This window comes from Sceloporus undulatus, chromosome 4 (genome assembly GCF_019175285.1).
Source record: "Sceloporus undulatus isolate JIND9_A2432 ecotype Alabama chromosome 4, SceUnd_v1.1, whole genome shotgun sequence".
Lineage (NCBI taxonomy): Eukaryota > Metazoa > Chordata > Lepidosauria > Squamata > Phrynosomatidae > Sceloporus > Sceloporus undulatus.
Window position 1 is genome coordinate 91,136,178 of NC_056525.1, and position 23,191 is coordinate 91,159,368.

The 23,191-nt window shown below is 38.5% G+C and overlaps 2 protein-coding genes across 3 annotated transcripts in view; one reads left to right on the forward strand and one right to left on the reverse strand.

Moving 5' to 3' along the window:
• MIER1 (MIER1 transcriptional regulator) overlaps positions 1-23,191 on the forward strand; it is a 42,568-nt gene that overhangs the window by 12,882 nt on the left and 6,495 nt on the right. The window contains exons 3-10 of one of the 2 annotated variants that reach the window (XM_042465944.1): positions 1,745-1,890; positions 4,407-4,565; positions 15,509-15,629; positions 19,482-19,546; positions 20,844-20,916; positions 21,729-21,880; positions 22,450-22,531; positions 22,894-22,988. In XM_042465944.1, coding sequence (XP_042321878.1) covers positions 1,745-1,890; positions 4,407-4,565; positions 15,509-15,629; positions 19,482-19,546; positions 20,844-20,916; positions 21,729-21,880; positions 22,450-22,531; positions 22,894-22,988 — 893 coding nt within the window. The remainder of the gene's footprint in view (positions 1-1,744; positions 1,891-4,406; positions 4,566-15,508; positions 15,630-19,481; positions 19,547-20,843; positions 20,917-21,728; positions 21,881-22,449; positions 22,532-22,893; positions 22,989-23,191) is intronic. The other variant, XM_042465945.1, reaches the window with a different exon arrangement.
• The window catches only part of SLC35D1 (solute carrier family 35 member D1), a 45,394-nt gene continuing 41,263 nt past the window's right edge, over positions 19,061-23,191 (reverse strand). The window contains exon 13 of the mRNA XM_042465947.1: positions 19,061-19,694. Within this exon, the coding sequence (XP_042321881.1) occupies positions 19,677-19,694 (18 nt within the window). The 3' untranslated portion in view covers positions 19,061-19,676. The remainder of the gene's footprint in view (positions 19,695-23,191) is intronic.

Sequence of the window (23,191 nt, forward strand, 5' to 3'; positions counted from 1 at the left end):
CAGTTAAAGCAGTTTCAAACTGGATTATTTCTGCAGTGTGTCTTGGATCCAACTCAGGCTGCATCTTCACTCCAGAGACAATCCAGTTTCATACCATTTTAACTGCCATGGCCCAGTGCTATGAAATCATGGGAATTGTAGTTTGTTGTCACACCAAAGTTTGCTGAGAGAGAAGGTTAAATGTCTCAGAAAACTAGAATTCCCAGGATTCCATAGCACTGAGCCAGGGCAGTTAAAGGGGTGTCAAATTGGATTATTTCTGCAGTGCAGTTGCAGCCTAACACGTTTCTATTTGGCACAAAGCTTCCTGGGCTTTGATTCCAATAGGAGCCACTTCAACTGCCACGGCTCCATCCATCCATAATCCCTGGGATTTGTAGTTTGGAGCAGCGCCCCCCCCCCCCCACATTCTTTGGGCAGAGAAGGCAAAAGACTTTATAAAACTACAAATTCTAAGATTCCAATAGGATGGAGCAGCAGCTCTTAAAGTGATGTCAAACTGCATTAATTCTAAAGTGTAGATGCACCAAGAGGAAGGGCGGGAGGAGTTGTTGAGGCGGGTGAAATAATGTTGTGTATGCTGTTATTTCAAATGTGGAACACACTCCTTCCTCAGAGTGTAGTGGAGTCTCCTTCCTCTTCCCCTTCTTTTCTTCTTTCTCCTCCTTTTTTCTCCTCCCCCGTCTTTCTCCTCTGTCACTGCTGCTGCTGTTGTTGTTGTGTGCCTTCAGCTCCTTTCTGACTTATCGTGGAAGAGAGGGGTAGTCTTATACAGTGAATATATCTCAAACACTCTATTTTAAGTTGTAATGCTGAGAGTCATCTTATATGGCCAGTCGTCTTATACGCCGGAATATACGATACTAAAATATTAGAATATTGAATATTTCTGGTTTTGTTCCCTTTGTTAAGTTGAATACTGGAGGATGGCTTATATCCAAATAACTTCCAAGAGATTTCTGTTCACCTAGATGTTGCTTCCCTCCATTCTGTTATGTTTCTACTCCCAAATGCCCATTGAGATTTATGGGGTCTTTTGGAGCAGCAATGTGTGTGTGGGGGGGGGGGGCTCTTAAGATCCAAACTACAGTAACTAGTCAGTGCAGAGCTGCGATAAGGATATCTATCTATATAGATATATATACAGATCTTAGAACAAGCACTTAGGTTAGTGGTGGAGGAAAATGCTGCTTGTATAGTGAACTAACAATGATACAAAATGATACAGTGAGATCACTTTGGAAAAATACTTCTAATATCTTTGCTTCCCATCACCAGAAATGAGTATGTGCTGTCTCCACTGCTAAGGTGAAATTTTGGATGCATGCTGCAGCATCCTAAGATCATTTTTTCCCTATAGGCCCTAAGATGCTTATAGCATGGTTTTATGAAAAATGAATTAACATTATATCTATTTATAATACAGGGTGTATTCATAAGTCTTGCGCTGTGATCCTATAACTCTTTAACTGGCAGTAAGCCCTATTCAACTTAGAAGGACTTGATTCATGCTACTATATGTGATACCCATGTGTAGGATTGCATTGTCAGATATCATCAGTCTTTGATTTCTGATAGACTTTACGTAATATATTTTACCTGAATAATTATTTGGCTGATACAAAAAGGTGCCTTTTGCAGAAAAGTTTCTCATTTCTGTATTAGTTTTTATTTTAAATGATTAATAATGATGTTCTCAAATTCATGATCAAGCTCAACCCTAAAATTATTCATCAAATTTTAGGAGGGTCTGCAACATCAGATGACCAAGAATTTGACCCAACAGCTGACATGTTGATTCATGATTTTGATGATGAACGAACACTAGAAGAAGAAGAAATGATGGAAGGTGAAACAAACTTCAGTTCAGAAATAGAAGATCTTACAAGGGTAAATGCTAGAAAACATTTTAAACAAATTTCAAAACCTATACTTACATTCTAATGCAAATATATGGGCAAATCTTGGAAATGGTGTGATAGTTTAATATTTGTTTTTATGCACCTTCAAGTTAACTTCATTTTATGGCTACTCTGTCATCAGGTTTTCTTCCACATTTTATTTATAGGAGGTTTGCCTTTTCCTTTCACTTAGACTGAGAAAGTATGATTTGCCCAAGTTCAGCTAGTGGATTTCCATGGCTTTGTCTCCCAAAGTCCTATTCCAGCACTCAAACCACTACAATGACTGTTGGATATATATATATATATATATATATATATATATATAGTGTTGTATTTAAGAATCACATCACGATAGCATTCGTGAAGAGTATGAGGAGTCTTCAAGGAAGTCCTACTCCATGCAGCCTGAATTACGTAATATGAGCATTGCTCTATAATATACAGATCAGTACATTTTCTTCTCTCTCTTTCTCTCTGTTTGCATTTCTGTGTTGATGTTATTATCATTCACTCATGGCAGCAACTCATGAGTGGTGGCACTTAAAAGTGTCAGTGGAAGGCAGGATAAAATACACAGTAAGATTGCTTAGTACCTGTTGGATCATCTGTCTTGATAGAAAAACATGTAAAATTTTATGTGGCAATAAGTGGACCATCAGTTCTATCACCCAAAATCTGAAACAGGCCTTTCAGAGTTAGGATTCATGTCTAGCGTGCCAGGGTCCCAGTTCACATACTGGGAGAGAGATTCTTTATGGCACTTTATTGAATCTTACAAGATTCTTGTGCTCTCTCTTTGTATTTTTAGTTTTTTACAGAAAATAAAATTAGGGGATATGAAAAGTTTTATAGTGTGTATTTCTAGTATACAGTTCAGAGGATACTTACCATAAATATTTCTAAGTAAGTCATTTGATGCACATACATTAAGTTCCTTCCCTTAGCATAATTTTGAACTTTTATCTTCATATAGCTTTATGGATTTTGATATAGATTTCAGGTTTTTAGAAAGCCATGTTATGTCAGGAGTTTGACTGGCAAATGCTTGAGACAGAGGTGTACATTTGAAAAAAATCATTACTTTTGGTCAGTTGAACTGAATGTTAAAATTGCCTTTAATTTCTTTGTTAATGATTTCCTGTGATGATAAGAAATCCTTTACTTCTTGAAATCAAAGTAATGGATTGACAAACCTGGCTGGGGAATGGGACCAATGGGAACATCCCCAAGTTCATGAAAAATAACAGGTCCTTCTGCTAGGCAGTAGGTACAGTATCTAATTTATCAGACATCTTCCCTCATATTTTTTGGTATGTAGCAAATGGCAGCAGAGAAATATGTGTCTCTTCACATGTCCTAATTCCTTCATAGTGTAATACTGCATACCAATCAAATGACAAGATGTTCATACAAGACATGATGGTGAAGGTCAGAAGAATCCAGGGGGAGGGGGCAGCAGTTATAGAATGGACAATATAGCTGCCTCTTTCTGAATACTATAGTCCATGGATGGTTTGTTCAATATTGAGAGTAGCCCTCGATATATTTTAGGGCTGACATGCTGTTTAATTTCCATATGCTTGCATGTCATTAATGTAATTTGCATATTAGGTTATTCAACGCACATGATAAATAGTTGGTTCATCTGATACACTTATTTTATGATATTCTGAAAGCATCACCCCAAGGTTTGAAAAACCTTAAACCATTATCATATTAATCCACATATACAAACCTTACCAATCACGAAGAATTGAAAAACACCGCTATCAGTTTCCTTTCACTTGTTTCATTCTTCTTGATTTTTTTTATTAACTTCTGTTAGTGCATCTCTGCAGTCATCAATTGTAATTTTTTAGAAAAAGAAGTATTTATTGGTGTCAGGGTGAGCAGGGTAGAGGATATTAACATATTTGTGACCCAATCAAATATATAATGCACTGCTGGTCTCAGTAGTGGAAAATATCTATTAAAATAAATCTTTATAGCAGATATAATGTATCCCTGCTTTAACCACAGGAATATTTTTGTGTAAAATTATGAACTTAGTTTCCCCCCTCCCCAAAATGCTTACATGTGATTTTACAGATATATCTTTGCATGTTGAAAAATAGATACAGTTATTTCATTCAGAAGATACCTTCTACCATTTGTAAGCTTTTCTTCAAGTATTTGTTGCCATTTGTTTGCAGAGGAACATTACAATTTACAGCGAAGGGAGAGACTATGCATGGTAGGAAATATACCACAAGGAATTATTGTTCCTTCATACTTCTTTTAGACCTTGAAGCACAGATTGCTGTGCTGCTGCCGTAACAAACTGCATCAATGACTCCTCTTTTCTTTGCTCTGTTTTAGATAGAAAACAGGTAGACTTGAGTCAAAGGACATAGGTTGACATCTGCTTTCCAGGGTTGGGGGGAGCATTAGTCAACATGCAGATTACAACACTGATAAAAATTTGGTGGAATTATTATAATTTCCTGTTTTAATTCTTTTTAGGAAGGTGATATGCCAATTCATGAGCTTCTTAGCCTTTATGGCTATGATGGCACTGTACCACTACCTGAAGAGGAAGAAGAGGAGGAGGAGGAGGAGGAGGAGGAGGAGGGTGAGGGTGAAGATAATGATAACAACAGTGGGTGCAGTGGAGAAAATAAAGTGAGTTAGATTTATTAATTTGAAAACTTGGTTTGTCCTGTTGCATGTTCCCCAACAAGTGTCTTTGATAAGTTAGAATTCTATATAGTATAGAATATATGTTCTGGGAAAGTGGCATTATCTAGCAAAGCTGCTATAAATATTACAATTTAAACCTGGCATGCATTTGAAGCCCAGTTTCTATATTTTCAGTGGGGTAAATAGGAATTTAAAGGTCAGAAGGCAAAGTGAAATCTGCTGCCAGTGGAATTATAACAAGGAAACCCAGTACAATTCTATGGTGGATACATGGCCATACATGTATACTCTCTCTTCTGCCCTTTAAAGATTTACTAACACTTAAGAACAGAAGACAGTTAAAAATTTGGGAGATTGTATCTGGGGTGGGAGCAGCTCAGTTCATGTAGGAAGAAATTAATCAGGAAGGAACCCATGCTTATTTCAAGGCACATGTCCCTGACTGCATTTTCCAATGGTTTCTTTCTCACACTATCTTTTTTTCATCTTGAAGTCAGACATTAACTTCCCCTTCAAAATATTATTAACATTGGGAAAAAATAGTGGGGAAGCATGTAGACACAAGGTCCATTTGTATTTCCATCTCAAATATAATCTGAGGACCCAAGAAATGAATTTCCACTTGTGAACATAGAGATGTACAAAATGCCAATCTTAGGGGTTGTTCCCACTGCAATTTGAAGCGAACCATTATTCGGGCTATATGACCCAAGTTCCCATTGGAAATCAATTATCATCCTCATTGGATCGATTCCAGTTGGAATAAAGTGAGGCAAATGCAAAAAACATGGGTTTTCTTGATAGCAATTTGAAAAAGGTTCTTTTCAGAAGAATCAATTCTGAAGCATGTCCAATAAGTAGGAACACCAGATCAGAATCTATTCTTTCTGAGGGGAGGGACAAATGGCAGAGGGGTGTGTGTTTACCATCCCTCCCCAGAGATGTCACACACACACACAGTGCTGCCTTTATGAGTCCTTTAAAAATAATATTCGAAAAATTAATAGATTGGTCAAGCAACTCCCACAAAGGCAAGTAGCTGCTAAACAAGTCTATCAATATATATATATATATAAATATGTGTCTCCCGCCTTGCTCTCCTCCCCGGCCTCAGCGTTCCCTTCCTGCCGTGGCATTGACCCTCCCCCCGGCCATCAAGTCCCGTTCCCAGCCTTGCCTCCTTCCTCCTCTTCTCTATTCCCTCCCCCTGCCTCCAAGCCCCATTCCTGTCCTTGCCTCCGTCCTCCTCCTCCTCTCCCCCCCGCCTTGCCTTGCTCCATTGCCGTCCTCCTCCTCCTGCCTCCTTCTTCCTCTTCCTCCCCATCGCGCTGCTCTGACCCTTCCTCATCACACTATCTCAGGTCACACTTTCTCAGCCTCCAACCCCCCCCCCCAAAAAAAAATTCCAAGCCGGGCTTACGTCAGATGATTGATGGGGGATTTTGAAGCAGCGCTGCCAGTAGGAACAACAACTGTGCTAAAAAAAGCGATAACACTGGGTAAGGGGGGAAAAAACAAGGGATCTTTTGAAATCACTTTCCAAACTGGGGCAAGAACGAATCAGGAAGCGATTCATTCTGCCAGTGGGAATGACCCCTTAATTTTAATGTTTGGGGCAGCCACATAAGATAGCATCCGAGTGTGTAGAAATTGTGTTAGGTTTTTTGTTACTTGGGAGCATTTAGCAGGTCAACTATTGCATGCAGGTAAGTGGCGAATTGTGTGATTGCTGTATTATTATATATAGGAAATGTGGTGTTTTTGTTTGTTTTTTTAAATGAAGATAATACCAGATATATAATTCTTTTCTGTGAGTGGTGAGGAGAGTAATTTGTTGCAGATTACTTTTCAGACCTTCCATATTAGATTTTAAAAGTACAGTAGAATATATTACAAGTTAGCAAAACATCAAGAACATTGTCAAAAATTTGTATGAAGTATAAAAATAATTTATGAAGTATGGGGAGGTAGGATCTGTCCTATATACATATACTTTGTTGCATAGTTCCTTGCATAATATTTAAGCATTATAATTTAATTGGACTTGTTTATTCTACTCCATAACCAGTTCTACAAAATATTTAATTTTATTGCTATATCTGTAATAAAGATTCCTAAATACTCTAGAGTTTTGCAGTAGTTTTATTTAATTAGAATAGTTTATGCTCATTCTTCACAATAAATAGTCATAATGCAAATAAAGCATTTCTAGTATGAAATGATAGACCTGGAACATGTGGCTTTGTTGCAAGCTTTACTTGCCTTTGTGTGATTCCTAAAATATAGATTCCAATTCCAAGCTCTTGCCAATTTCATCTGAATGTCTTGTGTTCTATCAAGATTTTTTTTTTTTACAGACCGGCCAGAACAGACAAGCCAAATGTGCCGTGTTGGTGCTGATTTTAGGGTTAGGGACTGTGCACCACTTGCACGGTCCCCAACCCTAGTGCATGTTGGTGGCGTAATAATGGTGGCATCCTGTCCATACAGACACCAACATTTTGACATAAGCGATGCGCAGCGTCCACATGTTGCTGCGCAGCGCACTCATCACATACACCCAGCGGCATAAAAAGAACCCATTTTTCCGGGTTCTTTTTACTCCAGATGGGCACTGTGTGGTCTGGTGGCTGCGGCGTCCCTCCAGTAGGAAAAAGGCCGCCAGCAGGCTGCTCTTTTGGGGCAGTCTGTCCTGCCCCTTGGTTACAGTTCCTAGATTTATCAAGATAATTAGAAAGAGTTGTGAAATAATAAGAAAATCTTTTCTTGGTCAGGCTGTTAATGGCATTCTTAGATTTTATTAAAAAACCCCAGTCTCACTAAAGCTTAAGGGTTTTTTTAGTATATATAGTATAGAATATATAGTATAATCTCACAGATCACTGTCAGCATGTATGTAAGGCAGCTGAAATGATAGCTTACACGTTAAATAGAAAATTCATGTTATAATAAATGTTCTGCTATCCACTGTTATGTGTGAAATATTCCTCTGTAGCAGGAAGGACTATATAATTTTTAAGAACCATATCTGCAAGAATGTTTTGGACTCTGTTCATAATAAGAAGTCAGATATTTTGGGCTATGGGCAGGAAAGGGGGAGGTGGAAATTTGAGATACATTTACAATAACATGGGCTGAAACTCATGTTTGTGTGTGTGTGTGGTTGTTGTTATTATTATCCTGCCTCTTCCCCAGTTCAGGATTCTTACACCAGATTTTAAAAAGTAGTTAAAATTCACAGAATACAAAATTTAAAAAAGAAACTATCAGAAAATTAAAACCAATTAAAAATTAAATCATAAAATACACAATAGCATAACAAAAAAGAAAAAACAATAGAAAATCAGCACATTGTTTAGGCAGGACAGGCCTTGTATGATCAGTCCTCAAAAGCCTTCAAAACAGAAAGGTCTTCACCTGTCTTGCAGAAAAAGAGTAGGAAGGGTGCCAGTCTAACTTGTCTGGAAAGAGAATTCTAGAGTATGGGGGTATCCATTGAGAAAGCCCTCTTGTATGTTCCCACCAGGTGTAGTGGTGAGATTGGTGTGACAAGAGCCTTCCCAGCAGATCTCAAAACACAGGCAGGTCTGTATGGGAGAAAAAGGTCAATCAAATAGGTTAGACGCATTTTCATGGAAGCACAGAGATCAGTGACTTTCTGTGACTGATGCAGTGGCCTTTTCATGTTGAAAATAGGAACTTTTTTAGAATTGTAAAATGTTAGAGAACTTTTTTGGGGGGAACCGTAGAGGGTTACAGTGTTGAAACATTAGGATGACAAATAACTACTAAAATGAAACTTTTGTAGGTTTTGAACTAGTTGTATGAAAGTGGTTTCTGCATTATAAGTGATGGAACTGGTATTGCTAAAGATGGAACTGGATTGCTTGTACAGTGAATATTCCATGATTACTCCTTAGTTTTTAAATAATAGTGAAGTGATTAAATGCTACTTATTTAAAATCTGACTGATGAACTATGAACGGCAGTTTGGTTATTCATTTGGGAGCAGTTGCTAAGAACAGAATGGCTGTTGAGATTATTGCAGAGGATGATAATAAAAAAAAAGAAACCAGAAGAGGCTGGGGAGAATCTGAAGATTTCATACTCTCTCACAGTGAAGATCAGGAGAAGCTGAAATCTGTATGGTTATCATGAGAAGAGTTATTATGATAAGTAGAATGTTGATTTGGCAATGGCCATAGTGAGTCTTCTCTGCTGCCATATGAAAGACTCAAAAAATTTGCAGTTACTTCTAAGAGGTCTACTGATGATTGTCCCTGCCATTTCTGGAGCATCTACCACTTTGATGGCAAGGTGTTGATTATTCCAGCTGTGACTCCCTTTTTAGTAATAATATTCCTGTTCATATTGGTGCTGTCTCCTTTGGGGATGGCTTCCCTAGCACTGCCATCAACTTTAAAAACAACTTATAATAGCATTGTGAACTGTTCCATCTGCATTTCTTATTTTAGACCTCACAATCACAATCTTGGGTACTAGTTTTGCAGTGGAAAAATTACCTACCCTAGTGTTTGCTTTGGCATTCTTCACCTGTGCATCCATCCCTTCCACGAAGGCATCAGTCACCATTGTCACATCACCACCCTCTGTCTCCATTGCCTAGAACTATGGCCACCTTATCCAGGGCCCCTCTCTCTTCTCCTCTAGTCACAGTACCTTTGACTTCTTTGGTAAAATCAACCATTCTTACTGCTCTGATCTCCAGCATCATTCCATGCTCATCATTACCTTATGCTGTCACAGTGCCTTCATCTTCCACTCCTCCATCATCTATACTTACTACTACCATTGGTACAACTTCAACACACCACTGATCTGTCAATTTCCCAGAGAATGTTTCACCTGATTCTTTAGATAATGCTTGTGGATCAGAGACCAGATCTTCAACAACACCTGTTCTCGCACATCCTCATCTACAGCAGCTGTGGAAGATATCAATCCTCTTTGTCTGCCTGATGATTTAAGATTATTTGCAGATATTTTCTTCTGTATGGTGAAATCTCTTGATCTGGATATAGAATCATAGAATCATAGAGTTGGAAGAGACCGCAAGGGCCATCCAGTCCAACCCCCTGCCATGCAGGAAATCCAGATCAAAGCATCGTCGACAGATGGCCATCCAGCCTCTGTTTGAAGACCTCCAAGGAGGGAGACTCCACTACACTCCGAGGAAGTGTGTTCCACTGTGGAACAGCCCTTACTGTCAGGAAATTCCTCCTAATGTTGAGGTGGAATCTCTTTTCCTGTAGCTTGCATCCATTGCTCCGGGTCCTAGTCTCTGGAGCAGCAGAAAACAAGTTTGCTCCCTCCTCAATATGACATCCCTTCAAGTATTTAAATAGGGCTATCATATCACCTCTTAACCTTCTCTTCTCCAGGCTAAACATCCCCAGCTCCCTGAGTCGTTCCTCATAGGGCAAGGTTTCCAGACCTTTCACCATTTTAGTCGCCCTCCTTTGGACACGCTCCAGTTTCTCAATGTCCTTTTTGAATTGTGGCGCCCAGAACTGGACACAATATTCCAGGTGGGGCCTGACCAGAGCAGAATATATGACGAATCCACTTCTACCTGAGTCTGACCATGTCTTCCAAATGTTAGACACTTCAACACCAACCAGCTGCTGTCCCCCTGTTGACAACTTTGAAAGTTCTGATCACAGTCATGAGTTAAGCCAGCTTCTGTTCCTCCAATTTCTAGTTATCTAGAGCATTTGTACAAAACCCAACAAGAGGGGGTGTATTTCCTGTTTGCCCACTCTCTACTAAATTCAATTGTGGTAGAGGCCTCTTGGACTAAGGGTTAGAAAAGATCCCATTCTAAACAACCAGCGAAGGCAGATGGTTAGACATTTTGGCAGAAGATTCTGCTGTTTGGCAGCCCTTGCCATCTGAGATACAAACATGCAACCCTGTTAGCTTATCAACATTTCCTCTAGGAGAAAATGATAATAATAAAATAAAATCTTTATTTATATTTCCGGGCTACAACTTTTTCTTTCTTTTCTTGAAACTCATTGTAAACCAGCAGCTCATGGTTTGTGGATTGGCACCAGTCCAGCATTTTGAGTAGCAGTTCTTTAGGAGGTTTGTGGGCTGCTCTAAACCTCAGACAAGATTCAGATCTCCCAAGCCAATAAGCTGTGGAAGCAAGAGGTATCCATTGTCAAAACAGCCCTGGGTTAAGAAAACTGTAAGTCTGAGTCATATTTCCAGGGAGTCATGGTAGCCAAGTCCTCAAGCTGTCCAGGGATTGTAAATCTGTGTCAGGTTTCCAAAGATCCAGTTGCCCAGTCCTTAAGCAGTCCTTTATCATAAATCCAATAAACACAGTTGCACAAGCTAAGCTATCAAGAGGAAGACTAAAAGTTGTACTGAGCAAGGTAGCTGGTGGCTGCAACTTCCTTATACAGGCAGCCTGTTCAGCCAACACCTAGATCCCCGGCAGTATTGAGGGAGAACATTACACAGTTGTGCTCCTTCTGATGCCTTGATTGCAGGAGATGCTCTGAACCAGATGCCCAAGCCTTCACCTTTCTCTGGGACGGGGGGGGGGGGTGTCACCTCCAACTTCTCTTCCTGCACTGGACCTGACCTGCTGAATTGGGGATTTGGCTGGCTATCAGGTGTCTGATGTGGCTTTTCCAAAGGTAAGCCTAGTTTGTCTTCTGATGATGATGAACTGTCAAGGGAGGCATCACAGTTTGGCCCTTCTATTTGAAGTAGACATTCTAAGGCTAAAACTGACAACTTACTAGAAAAACATGATTCTGTGTCCTGGATGACTGGCCTGAGATCCCAGAAGTTCTCATACTATGTTGCCCATAGTACAGCAACTCCTTTTGGCAGATGGGTTTCCTATTCCCTAGCAGGTTCATAAAGCTGATAAGACAACAGCAGTTATAGCTCTTCACTTCAGAAGAGTAGTTCTTAACCAGGGAAACTGTTCTGGTTAGCCTCACTATTATTGGTCATGCTTGCTAGGTCTTTTAGGTCCCAAAGTGGAACAACAGCAGTGTTCCCATGGTTTTGATAACCACAATTCTGACCAGTGCCAGTCTTGTATCAGAAAGGCTGTAATTCCTCCAAGAAGAATCCCACATAATAGTGCCCCAATGTTTGTTAGTGACCTCTTCGGTTTCTTCTCTGTGTGGCAATACATTACTTGAAACTTAATTGCCATTAAATGGACCTATATGATTTGGTTCAATACTCTCCCATCTATTGATTCCATTCTTACTGGTTCCTTGTTTCACTGTGTGCAAGGAAGCGGAGGGGGAAAAGGAGGAAGGGGAGGGGAAGGGGAGGGAGAGGGAGAGGGAGAAGGTGTGTCAGGACCTTTAAAATTAACTAGATTTTATTTTCACATAAGCTTTCGTGGAAATAGACCCACTTTGGATGCAGTACAAAGTGATAAATGCTCAGGTATACTGTAAATGGTATTAACACAGTTGTTGGAATGGGATTGACTGTAATGGAACTCAGAAAGATGGAAATCATGACCCTTATCCTTAAATTTTCAAAGGACTCTGTAATATGATACAGGATTCAAAACTCTCTGAGAAGATTCCTTTTGTTATATGTAGAGTAGCTAGGATTCTTGTATTAATATGGCATGTCATGAAGTCATTGGCTTTGTTGATGGATTAGAATTTGTGAATATAATTCAGTTCAGCAGTTTTTCCATCCTTGTAATTTCCTTCTTTAAGGACCACAATGGATTATATACTTCTAACGGTTACCATTGAGGCAGTGTCATATAGAGCAAAGCAAAATAATTTCCATACAGATATTCCAGTCTCCAAATAAGATGACATTTATTAACAAGCAGGGCAGAGCACATTCAGCAAGGGTGCAGAGATTTGCTGTGTGTCTTTCATGCATCTTATGATCCAGAGATCCCTTGCTCTCATTGCCAGAGACAACAACCCATGGACCAATTGAATCATAGTAGAATTTCTTCTTACAAATGATGCCCACCAACATGCACACCAGATGCTCTGTTGTTGCAGTTACCTAAAGACCAGTCTTTCTGCCACTTCAGGGAATGCTTAATTCCCCTGCTTTTCTAGCAGAGCAGTCTTGGAACACAACTCACTAGTTTTTGTTTCCTTGGAAAGCCCATTCCTCCATTCATTCCCTAATATTCTCTTATTGACTAAATTCTATTGAAGCTTTGGTGCAGCCAGCCCAAAATTATTCTTTTTGTCCAGCACAGCTGCTGTTTCCTGCAGCACTCCTGCTTTTGCAGGAGGATTATTGGAGAGTCCTAGGAGTGGGAAAATACCAGGTTAGGAGCCTGTGTTGACCCCAGCAGATCTCAGAGGGCTACCTCAATTTTACCTCTGGGGTGTGGAGACAATTTTCCATGATTTTGGTCCTCCAGGCTATTTCAGACCCAAGAGAGACCTATCTTACAACAAAAAGTGACCCTGAACTTCCTGTTCACTTCCTCTTAGAGAAAAGGCCTGCCCAGAGCACCTCAGCCTCACCTAGTGATGTATTGAGTTTTTGTCTAAAAATATGAGTTTAAGTGTTCTGAAAGCAGCTAAGTGTCCCTCTGCTCATCATTGTGTATATGGCCCAGATTCAAAATTTCTCAATTTTTAATGCTCTTTGTTTTGCAGCTGAATAAGTCAAATCCCTCAGTTTCTACTCACTTTATGCTCGAGGAAGTTAGGGGTATCAGTCCTTTTACCACATTTCACATCTGTTACCCAGGGCAAAATAAAGACACACTGGTTTCTTGGTAGCGTCTATCCAAATAGGTGACTGAGTATTCACATCTCCTACCAGTTGATGAAGCTTTATCTTCCAGACATATACAGATCTCTTGTAATAAAATTTATTCGGTCTTTGACCAGTGTAAATATACAGATCTCATTCAACTACGGCTGCGAAATCTTTGGCCATATATTTGTACATATTTCCTTTTATTATACTGTGGTTAACAAGAATGGCCAATTGCTGCCAAGACTCAAATATATTACTCTTGTTAATATCATACATACTAGTTCCCTTTATTGTGTCCTTGTTCCATTTAACATGTTATTTTAACTTCTGATGGTCTCTTAATCAGAGCTACCTCAAAGAGTTGTGTGAAAGATAAAGTGTGAAGGAGGAGAGCAGTGTATGTTGCCTTGAGTTCACTGGAGAAAGGGTAGAATTATATTGTAAATACTGATAAAAACCATGTTATTAAGGACAGTTTGCTTTAACGCTATTAGCCTCCCAGTCAGTTCTTGGGCTTGAACCTGTGGATGAAGATGTAAAATTTCTAGAAATTTTGAAGCCACTGAAAAATGGGGACAGGGAGTTTCAGACAAGCAAAACCACCCTGGAAATGTGGGGGAAATTGACATATACACAATACTTATTTGCAGTGAAACTCAAAAATATTGTACTGCTTTAGCCAATGAAATGTTTTGTTCATAGGTAAGAAATTACCATATTCAATTGAACTGCTTGGCATATTTAGGAAATTTAAAAATATGAAAGCATGCCATTTTTGGAAGTAAACTGTGAATATAACATATTATAAAGAGAGAGCTGCAAACTTTTTCTGCCAGCTAAACACTTGTATCCTGGTTTTGTCATCTGAGAAGTAGGGGGAAAACACATTTTGCAATAAACAAAATAAAGTGTACTATTAGTGTAGAGGGAGCCACTGTGATGTGGTGATTTGAGAATTGGACTGAAACTGGAAACCAGGATTTGAATCCCTGCTCAGCCATGAAGACCTGCTGGATGATATTGGACAAGTTACACACTCTTAGCCTGAGAAAACTCTGTAATAGGTTCACCTTAGGGTTGCCATAGTTCAGAAATTACTTGAAGGCCGACATCAACAAAAATATTAGGGCAGAAAAAGGACTAACAGTATATGTGGATATAAGATTTATTCAACATTGAAAATATTGAATGCTGCAATAGTGTATATTTTAAGACACAAAAAAACCCTCTCCAGGTATGCCCCTGTCATGAAAATGGCAAAATTCATTAAGTTCAGAAATACATCTTGGATATTAGTGTTATAAATATCTGATGTATGCATAGGAGTTGTTGTTGTTGTTGTGTGCCTTCAAGTTGTTTTTGACATGATGACTCTGATCAAGTGGGGATTTGAATCCTGGTCTCTCAGTGACCTAGTTCACCACTCAAACCAACACTACAGTGGCTCTTATGCACAGGAATTACTATTCTCTAATTCTGAACATTGTTTTGTATAAAAATCTTCATACTACAGTACATAGTTCTTGATATTCTGCTTGATTAAAACCTTGTCTTAAAATTTTACTAAAGATGCTTCTCTGTTCATGTGGACTTCGTATCCATGTCCCTCGCTTACTCACGAGGAGCAAGTGGAGGGTATTAAAATAGAGGTATGCCCATAGCGCGTGCCTGTAGCCACTCACAGGCATGCACCCCCATTCAAGCCTATGGGGCTTGAATATGTTCAAAATTCCGTTTTCGTGAGGGGGTCTGGAACGGTTCCCCTGCGAAAACAGGGGGCTGACTGTAATTCCAAAAGAGAACATATTCAACTGGAGGGTTTGTCTTTAGTTTTGTTTTTTGTGATCTCCAGGGTTTCCAGTTCTTCCACCTGAGAAACAGTCCAGTTTATGTTCCATTCTAGTCTCCTCCATTTTTTTCTGGATTTACTTTTTACAGGCCTTCATAGTTCTACTTGTGTGAAATTAGATGGGTGTTTATGTGAGGCAGAGCTTTCACTGTGGAGGTAATGCAATGTTAGAGTGCCAGGGCTGCTTTTTAGATTTAAAGTTTTCATTTTTTTTACAGTGGATTTTTAGTGTATGATGAATCTATATTTGTATATGTATCAAACAAAAGGGGGCAAATTGAAATAAGAAAAATCATTGCTGTCTTGTTTCCATCTTTATAAGGAGGAGGCCATAAAGGATTCATCAGGTCAGGAAGATGAGACACAGTCTTCCAATGATGATCCAGCACCGTCTGTAGTACAAGAGATAATTCGCCCACGCCGCTGTAAATACTTTGATGCAAGTATGTTTTTTTTAATGTCCTAAGACCTATCATTTAAGCATGTTTTCAAATACTTCTCAATGTTTGGGTATTCTCATAAGGTTTTTCAAGCGTGGTGAATGATACAATATATTTGTGTTTGCTTTTATTTTGCTTTTGGTTTTTGTTCAGTAGTGCATAGACACAGTTTAGGAATTTAGTAGAATATTGAATTCTTTGGTAAATCATAGAATTATAAGAAAGAGAGAATGAGGGGACAATTATAGTGATAATGACTGGAATCTTCTATGGCAGTTACAATTGTATAACCTAAAGATATGCACTTGTGACTGTTTATATATTTATAATCCCTGTGTAGGTGCTGCGTAGAGACATTGAAAGTCCCTTAGTCCCCACTTACAGGGCAACAGTGTGATCAATGAGAGTCTGTTCCCCCTCTTGCTTTGGAAGCAGCTGGCTGATGGTCCTACCCACTCACATGAGCAATCTCTGGCATGAGGGGGAATTGTGACAGGGAACCAGCTTTTGCCTCTCACACTGGAGATCACTCATAGAAGGGGGTAGAAATAGCAGCTAGCAACTTCCCAAATGATGGGAATAGACTCCCATCAATCACATTTACTACTTTTTGGTAGTTGAGGATGGGGCAGATCAGCCCAGGATTCACTGCATAAGCACCATAACAGTGGTGCTTATACATACATGTTACCATAAAGGATTCTTGTCAGTAAACTGAAGGATTAACAGTAAACTGCTTCGTGTGTTGGTCTTCATTAGATACTCTTGAGAACTAGAAGCGTGATGTATTTTGTAGCCTGATATCAGGGTCATGTGATAAATTTGAAATACATATGATGCATTCCCTAGATCTGAGAGAAATCCAAACATCCATATATAGACATTGGTATAATTTTTATGAGCCAAGACAGTGGTTGTTCATTGTGAATGCACAATAGAAATTTTAAAATGTCCACCTTAAGAACAGAATGCCTCCCCCCCCCTTTTTTTTTTTTTAAGCTTACAGGTTTTTAAAGGCATCTTGTAGGGCAGTGAAGGATGCTGACTGAGAATAAAAAACAACGTGGACTACACATTTGTCAAGATTGTGGCCAGATCATACTTTCCCAAAATTAAACCCTGATTCCTGATTGTGGAATCTGCCCTTCATGGTTGTGTTATGTTAGAAACGTTCAAGACTAGTGGTTCTTGTTAGTGAAATGTGGACTTAATTAGCATTATCTTAATTAATTTTCAGGAAAATGCCTTCTATTAAACTGTGGTTCAGAGAGTTTCTGTTTGGAGAACTGAGAAACTAAAGCTTTCATGATATTGCCTATGGCCCAAGCAGTATGCACAAATATGAATATTAATAATATCGCTTAGCTTTTTTCACATTATTGTTAACCTGGAACCAGGCCTCCAATTTCCCTTCATATTTTATATCAAATCATTATTAAAAGGGAAGCTGGGGGATGACCCTGCTGTGGACTTGCTCACACATGGAGAAACCAGTTAGGGCTAGCCAGGGTCCGGAAGGCACCCACCCTGAAGGGATTTCCTGAGTCCCCTTAATCCCTTTTGTTTACAGAGGGCAGTGAGAGGATCATGGCCAGAAGTGATTTCTCCAAACAACCCCAGACAGGGAAGCACTGACAAATCCCTTTGTCTAGTTTACAGCAATCACCCAGCTATCCGCTTCTAGACCAAACACCCCCCCCCCCCCCCCCCCGGGAAACCTTTTAGCAGAGTTTCTAATCTTTTCAAGGCTTGGTTTCTGCCCCCAAGACACAATTCTGGTTATATATACAGCTAGTAAAATAGCCCTTCTTCAGTCTGGGTGCAGTTTGCAAGCAGACAGGCACTCTGTTGGTTTGGCTAGGCTAGGCTCCTCAGTACTCTGGTTAATGCCCCCCCCCCTTACCACAGTGGCTATTGAGTTCTTCTCCGTTCCATACTCCCATCAATTGGAATCAAGATCCATGTTGGTAACATATTATTGTTAGCAAGGCCTCAAACCTATTCCCGTCTCCGACCTTTGCTTCCCTAGCTCCTGTGTATGTGTGTGTGTGTATGAGCATATGTGTGCTTGTGTGTGTTGATTATTAACTCTAATAAAAATTCAAAACTGATTTGAATTTGCCTTTGGAGTTCTGTGTGGTTCAAACCTGGTATAGTTCATCCTGAGGCCACTGTTACCCCAGCCATACTATAACTCTGATTTGAGCTAGTATTAAATTGCCCTAAGACATATTCACTTGTGGGCATCCTCCCCACATCATCTTACCTAACCTGTTTTCTGTGTTGCTCTGTTCTAAAGCTATGAAGAAGTGTGAGCAGAAATGATGACTGAATCATAAGATCACTGAATCCTAAGAATACAGCCCTATACTTTTATTTCCTTAATTATCATAAGGTGACAAAGACTCTAAATAGGAAAAAAATTGTGATCATGGCAAGGTTAGGGTAGTTTGGTCTATGAATTCTTCCTTTAGCTTTTCATTTTTAAATTCTTTTACATATGTATTTGTGGGGTGGCTGGGTTTGTTTTGCCTATGTTCCTTGGAACCAAACAACATGCCTGGTCACACCAAATACTGCCTAAGAGTATACAAAGTTGCTGAACCCCACTCAAAGCTACAGGTTTGGACAGAAACATTCCAGGGCAACAAAACTGGGCATTCTGAGGCTGAGATTAAAACAAAGGATGCAGTAACTTGCTCTTCTGGTTTAATAAGAGTTTTCCTTTGGACTTTTGGTTTATTGATAGAATTATGACTGACTGATCATTATAAAAATCATGCTTAAGAGAGACAATTATGTGCTGTTCTCAAAGGGTATTATGAGGGGTGCACAGTTCACATTTTAACCTTCTGATCTATTTGGAGGTGATGTTTCAGGACTGGATTGTATTTCTTACCAAAACTTTTGACTGGGCTTGTGATGATTTGGTAGACAGACAGACATTCTGTGTTTCTGAGATTCCCAAGCTTTGTTTATTGCAGTGGGAGGGCAACTTTTAAATTTTTATTAGGATAAAGAACTTTCAGGTTGTGAATTTAAGTTGGATTAGACTAGTGTGTGACCATCAGCAGTATTTTGCTTCTCACTGCCATGTGATTTTTGTTCATGCAGTCTTTTTTATAACAAAAGAAACATTAGACAATCTGCTAGTGTAGTGCTGGTGCAGCAGTGAAAGTCAAATTACACATGTATGATGTTCGTCATGCTTGAAGTTCTTAAAACAGGTTAAGATTAGCCAAAGTTTGTTGGGTTCAGATGATACAATAAAATGGGATTAATATAAATAAAAGCTTGTGATCTCTTTTTTTGGTTATCTCAAGCAGATAAGACAGGTTCGGATTTTTCTCTAGTAGTATAATTAAGTATTGAACAAAGTGTTGTCAATAACAGGACCTGGTTTTCTTTTAACATGTTTCAAGTCTCTGCCAGCTAGTAACATGGTTTCAACAAAACATAATGTAAATGTTCAAAAAATTCCAATTTGAAAACTGAATGTCATGCTTTTTATAACTGTTGCCACTGTTCCTGGTTAAACTTGTTACTATATATATAAACTTTTCAGCTTTTTAAAAAAATGACTACATAGGAGTATACAGGGCTTTATTAAACATGGAAATCTGCTTACTTGTTGCAGTTCTCAGTATTGCTCAGTAAGGAAATCTCTGCCGTAATTGTTCACATAGACATCATAGTTCAGTGTTCAGTTCAGTAGTTGTGACATCATACTTCAGTGTTCAATTAACCAACCAGATTTGGCTTTGAGAAATGTCACTAGGATAGACTTTATTTGGAGGAATGTGGTTGAGGGTGGTTATCAAGATTTAAGTGAAAGATCTTAATATTCTTGTATAGATAGTGAAATAGAAGAGGAATCTGAAGAAGACGAAGATTATATTCCTTCAGAAGACTGGAAAAAGGTAATGTTTGTTGCCTTCTGATAAAGCTGCATAAGCATATATGCCTATTATGTAAATTACCTTGAGACTGTTAGTCAAAGAAAATTTTCAGGAAAGCATTCTTGAACATTGTGCTCAAAGTTCCTTCTTGTCAAGGGATAATCCCAACCTGTTGGAGAGATTAAAGCATTTTTGAAACACACGTTGAGGATTGAATTTGAGGTTGATATCACAGGCTGGATATATATACTATAATCAAACTTGTAAATTGTGTTTGCATCCAAGAGACCACAGTATTTTTAAGGAAAATTCTCACATTCCTAAATTTAGGCTACAGTACATAAAGGGAACCATATAGCCCTAACTTAAATGCGAAGTATTCTTCCTTTTGAGGGTTTATATTGAAAATCTGAAGTTGGTAGTTTAATATCTGCTGACCATAAAGGAGTACTGAGCTGCTGTCACAACTAAACTGTGGAACATGTTTCACTAGTGATAGGACTGTGTCATATCCAAACTACTTTGAAATGACTTGCCTCTGTTCTCCCTGTTTTATCAAGTTTGGCAAAGCAGCGTAATTTTGAGAAAAACTGACTGTTGGGAAAGAATTGATGTTACTTGATAGGTGGTTCTCAGATTAAGCAGTGAATACTGCCTTGGTACAGTATATTTATTTCATTAAATGGAGAAGGTTGGCATTTAAAATAATTTGTTTTTGTTTTTTAAGTACACCATTTAATGAGGAGTGCATGTGTACTGGCCATATTTACGTGTTACCATACGCCAGAGTTCTCAAACATTTTAGCATAGCCATAAGCAATGTGCATATGATGGCCTCCCCTCAGTAGGATGAGTGGCTAAACAAACCAAGAGCTCAGCAGTATTATGTCAAAACTAACTGTCTTCCCTTTAAAAAATCAAAATCTGAAAGGTTTGTAGTTCTGATTCCAGAAGTGGCATGAGAGTAGTTAGGTTTGGACAGAACTATAGCCCTTCCCTTCCTTTGGAGTTCCTTGTGTTTTTAACTGTTTACCCAGATTACCCGTGTGGTAATCAACAAACAAGGTTTGTTATCATCCGACTTGTGAGTCCATGTTTCCCTTGAGTGCTGTTGTATGTGAATACATGTAGATTTGCTTACAAAGTGATTGTTTCCATTGGTCAAAGATGCCAACAATTGTAGAAATACTAATTTTATAGTTTTTAAAAATGGGTTGTTGTTGTTTTCTTCACTGGAACTCAGCTGCATCTTCTTACTAATAGCTATAGTTATTTTGTCTGTGATTACTAAGGAATGCCTTGCTATTTTTCAAAATAGGAAATCATGGTGGGCTCAATGTTTCAAGCTGAAATTCCAGTTGGTATATCCAAGTACAAAGAGAATGAAAGAGGTAAACTTAAATTGCTCTTAACTGGTAGTTTGATGGATTTTTAAAGGTGTGAAACATTCATATAAATTATTGGGGAAACCTAGCAGCTTTCAGAATATGGCATTGTAATTTTTGACACAAATTTCATGGGTAAAAGTCACCACGCAGTGACATGACTGTGTCAAACTAATTGTAAGAACCATGTCCAAGGCACAATCCAATGTATTTCTAGTTAGAAGTAAATTGAAACCAATGTGGTGTAACTTCTGTAACTATATGGCCTGAAGATTGGAGTCACCAATTCTTTGCAGACACTTATATAACTTACATAGGCAATGGCTTTCCTTCGTATAGTTTCCTGGCTAGCTATCTCTAGGTCTCAACAGGGAAGTGACCCTCTGCTTCTGAAGCACTAATAACCATAAAGTTTTACTTTCAGAGTCCCAACTTCCAGTCAGTTTCCTGCCTCAAGTTACTGTGAAAGCTTTATGAAATTTTTAAAATCCTGTAATTAATAAAAATTCAGAGAATGACTTGTGAAATATTCATCTGTTTTAGTTTATAATTAATTTATAATTAATATAATACAATTTTATTATTTTAGTTGTTAATGAAATTTAATTAAATAAATTAATAAGTAGTAAAATACTAAAAGTGCACCCTTTGAGCACTTGTCCAGTCTGGAAAGTTGCCCCCACCTTGGCTTCGGTTGCCCACCTGATTTAGAATTAAGGTGAAAGAAAAAGAAATACATATTTATTTATATTCTTTTTAAGTTTAAATGTTGTTAGACAATGTATGTATATATATATATATATATATATTACATTTAGTTTATGAGAATGATGACCAGTTGCTGTGGAATCCAGATTACTTGACTGAAGAGATAGTGATTGAGTTCCTTAATGAAGCCTCCAGACGAACAGGAGAGGAAAGAGGAATAGATGCAATACCTGAAGGGTCTCACATTAAAGACAATGAACAGGTATATGAAAATCCTCAAGGTGCTGGCAACAATAAAATGGTATATATTCCTTTTATTCTGTCTACCATAGTTTGGCTGAATTGGACAAATAGTTTTTGTTTTAGAGTTGGATTCAGCATAAGTCTCCTGCAGGTGGAAAAGCTTTTTCTGCTAATGAAAGGTTTTAATCCAGTAGAACCTTTCTGCTCAGTGAAGGAGGAGACAGACTTCACAAATTCCTTTTTACCACTGCAGTACTATATGTCTCCTGCAGATCTGTTCCAAAGGGTTGGGGGACTCCCCAGAACAGTGTGGGACTGCTAGAGTAGGCCGAATTAGCCAAGATTACTCCTCTCCCTTTTCGACAGTAGGAGTGTTTTGAGATTTACTCCACTTGGAGACACTCCCACCAGTAAAATAAAACTCATGGTCTAATTATATTTTGGCTTATCTTCGGTGCTGGATTCAGTTGGAGTACAAGCAAAACCTTTATTAGATATACTAGGATTGGAAATACTCTAACATACTGTTTTTAAACAATTGGAAAAGCTTGAGAAGTTCATCATTTAGATCTTTTTTTTCTTTCCCAGGCTTTGTATGAATTGGTAAAATGTAATTTTGAAACAGAAGAAGCATTAAGAAGATTAAGATTTAATGTAAAAGCAGCCCGAGGTATTTATATCTTTCTTTTTTAAAATGTCTTTTATTATCAAGAAAATTACTGCTTGGCTCCATTCACTTACAAAATAGTTGCTGACAAATGGCTTCTCTCTATGCAAGAGGTACATGGGAAAAGGAGATAATGTCATGCTGCATTCTGCTACCTCAGGCAGCCTTTCCCCCAATTTAGATAAAAAGGAAGCAAGGCTGGGTAGACTGTAGATAATAAATACAATTTACCTCAAATTTACCTTGGCACTATATCTGAATTAGAAACAATCTGACAATTATTAGTGATTTAAAAACTGAATATATATGTTATTTACTTGCTTTTGTTGCTCATTAATATACATTTTTATATTCCTTTAATTCAGAGGAATTATCTGTCTGGACAGAAGAAGAATGTAGAAACTTTGAACAAGGGCTGAAGGCTTACGGAAAAGATTTTCACTTGATTCAAGCAAACAAGGTTAGTGCATTGAACAATAATTCAAATAAGAAATGCAATAAAACTAGTGACTGCCAATGCCTGGTCTGTTAAGAGCTTTGGTTTCTCATCTTTGGCTTCCAGTGAAACAGTTGTCATAAATCTAAAATAACATAAATATATGTTGAGAGATCTTGTAGCACCTTTGAGACTAACTGAAAGAAAGAGTTAGCAGCATGAGCTTT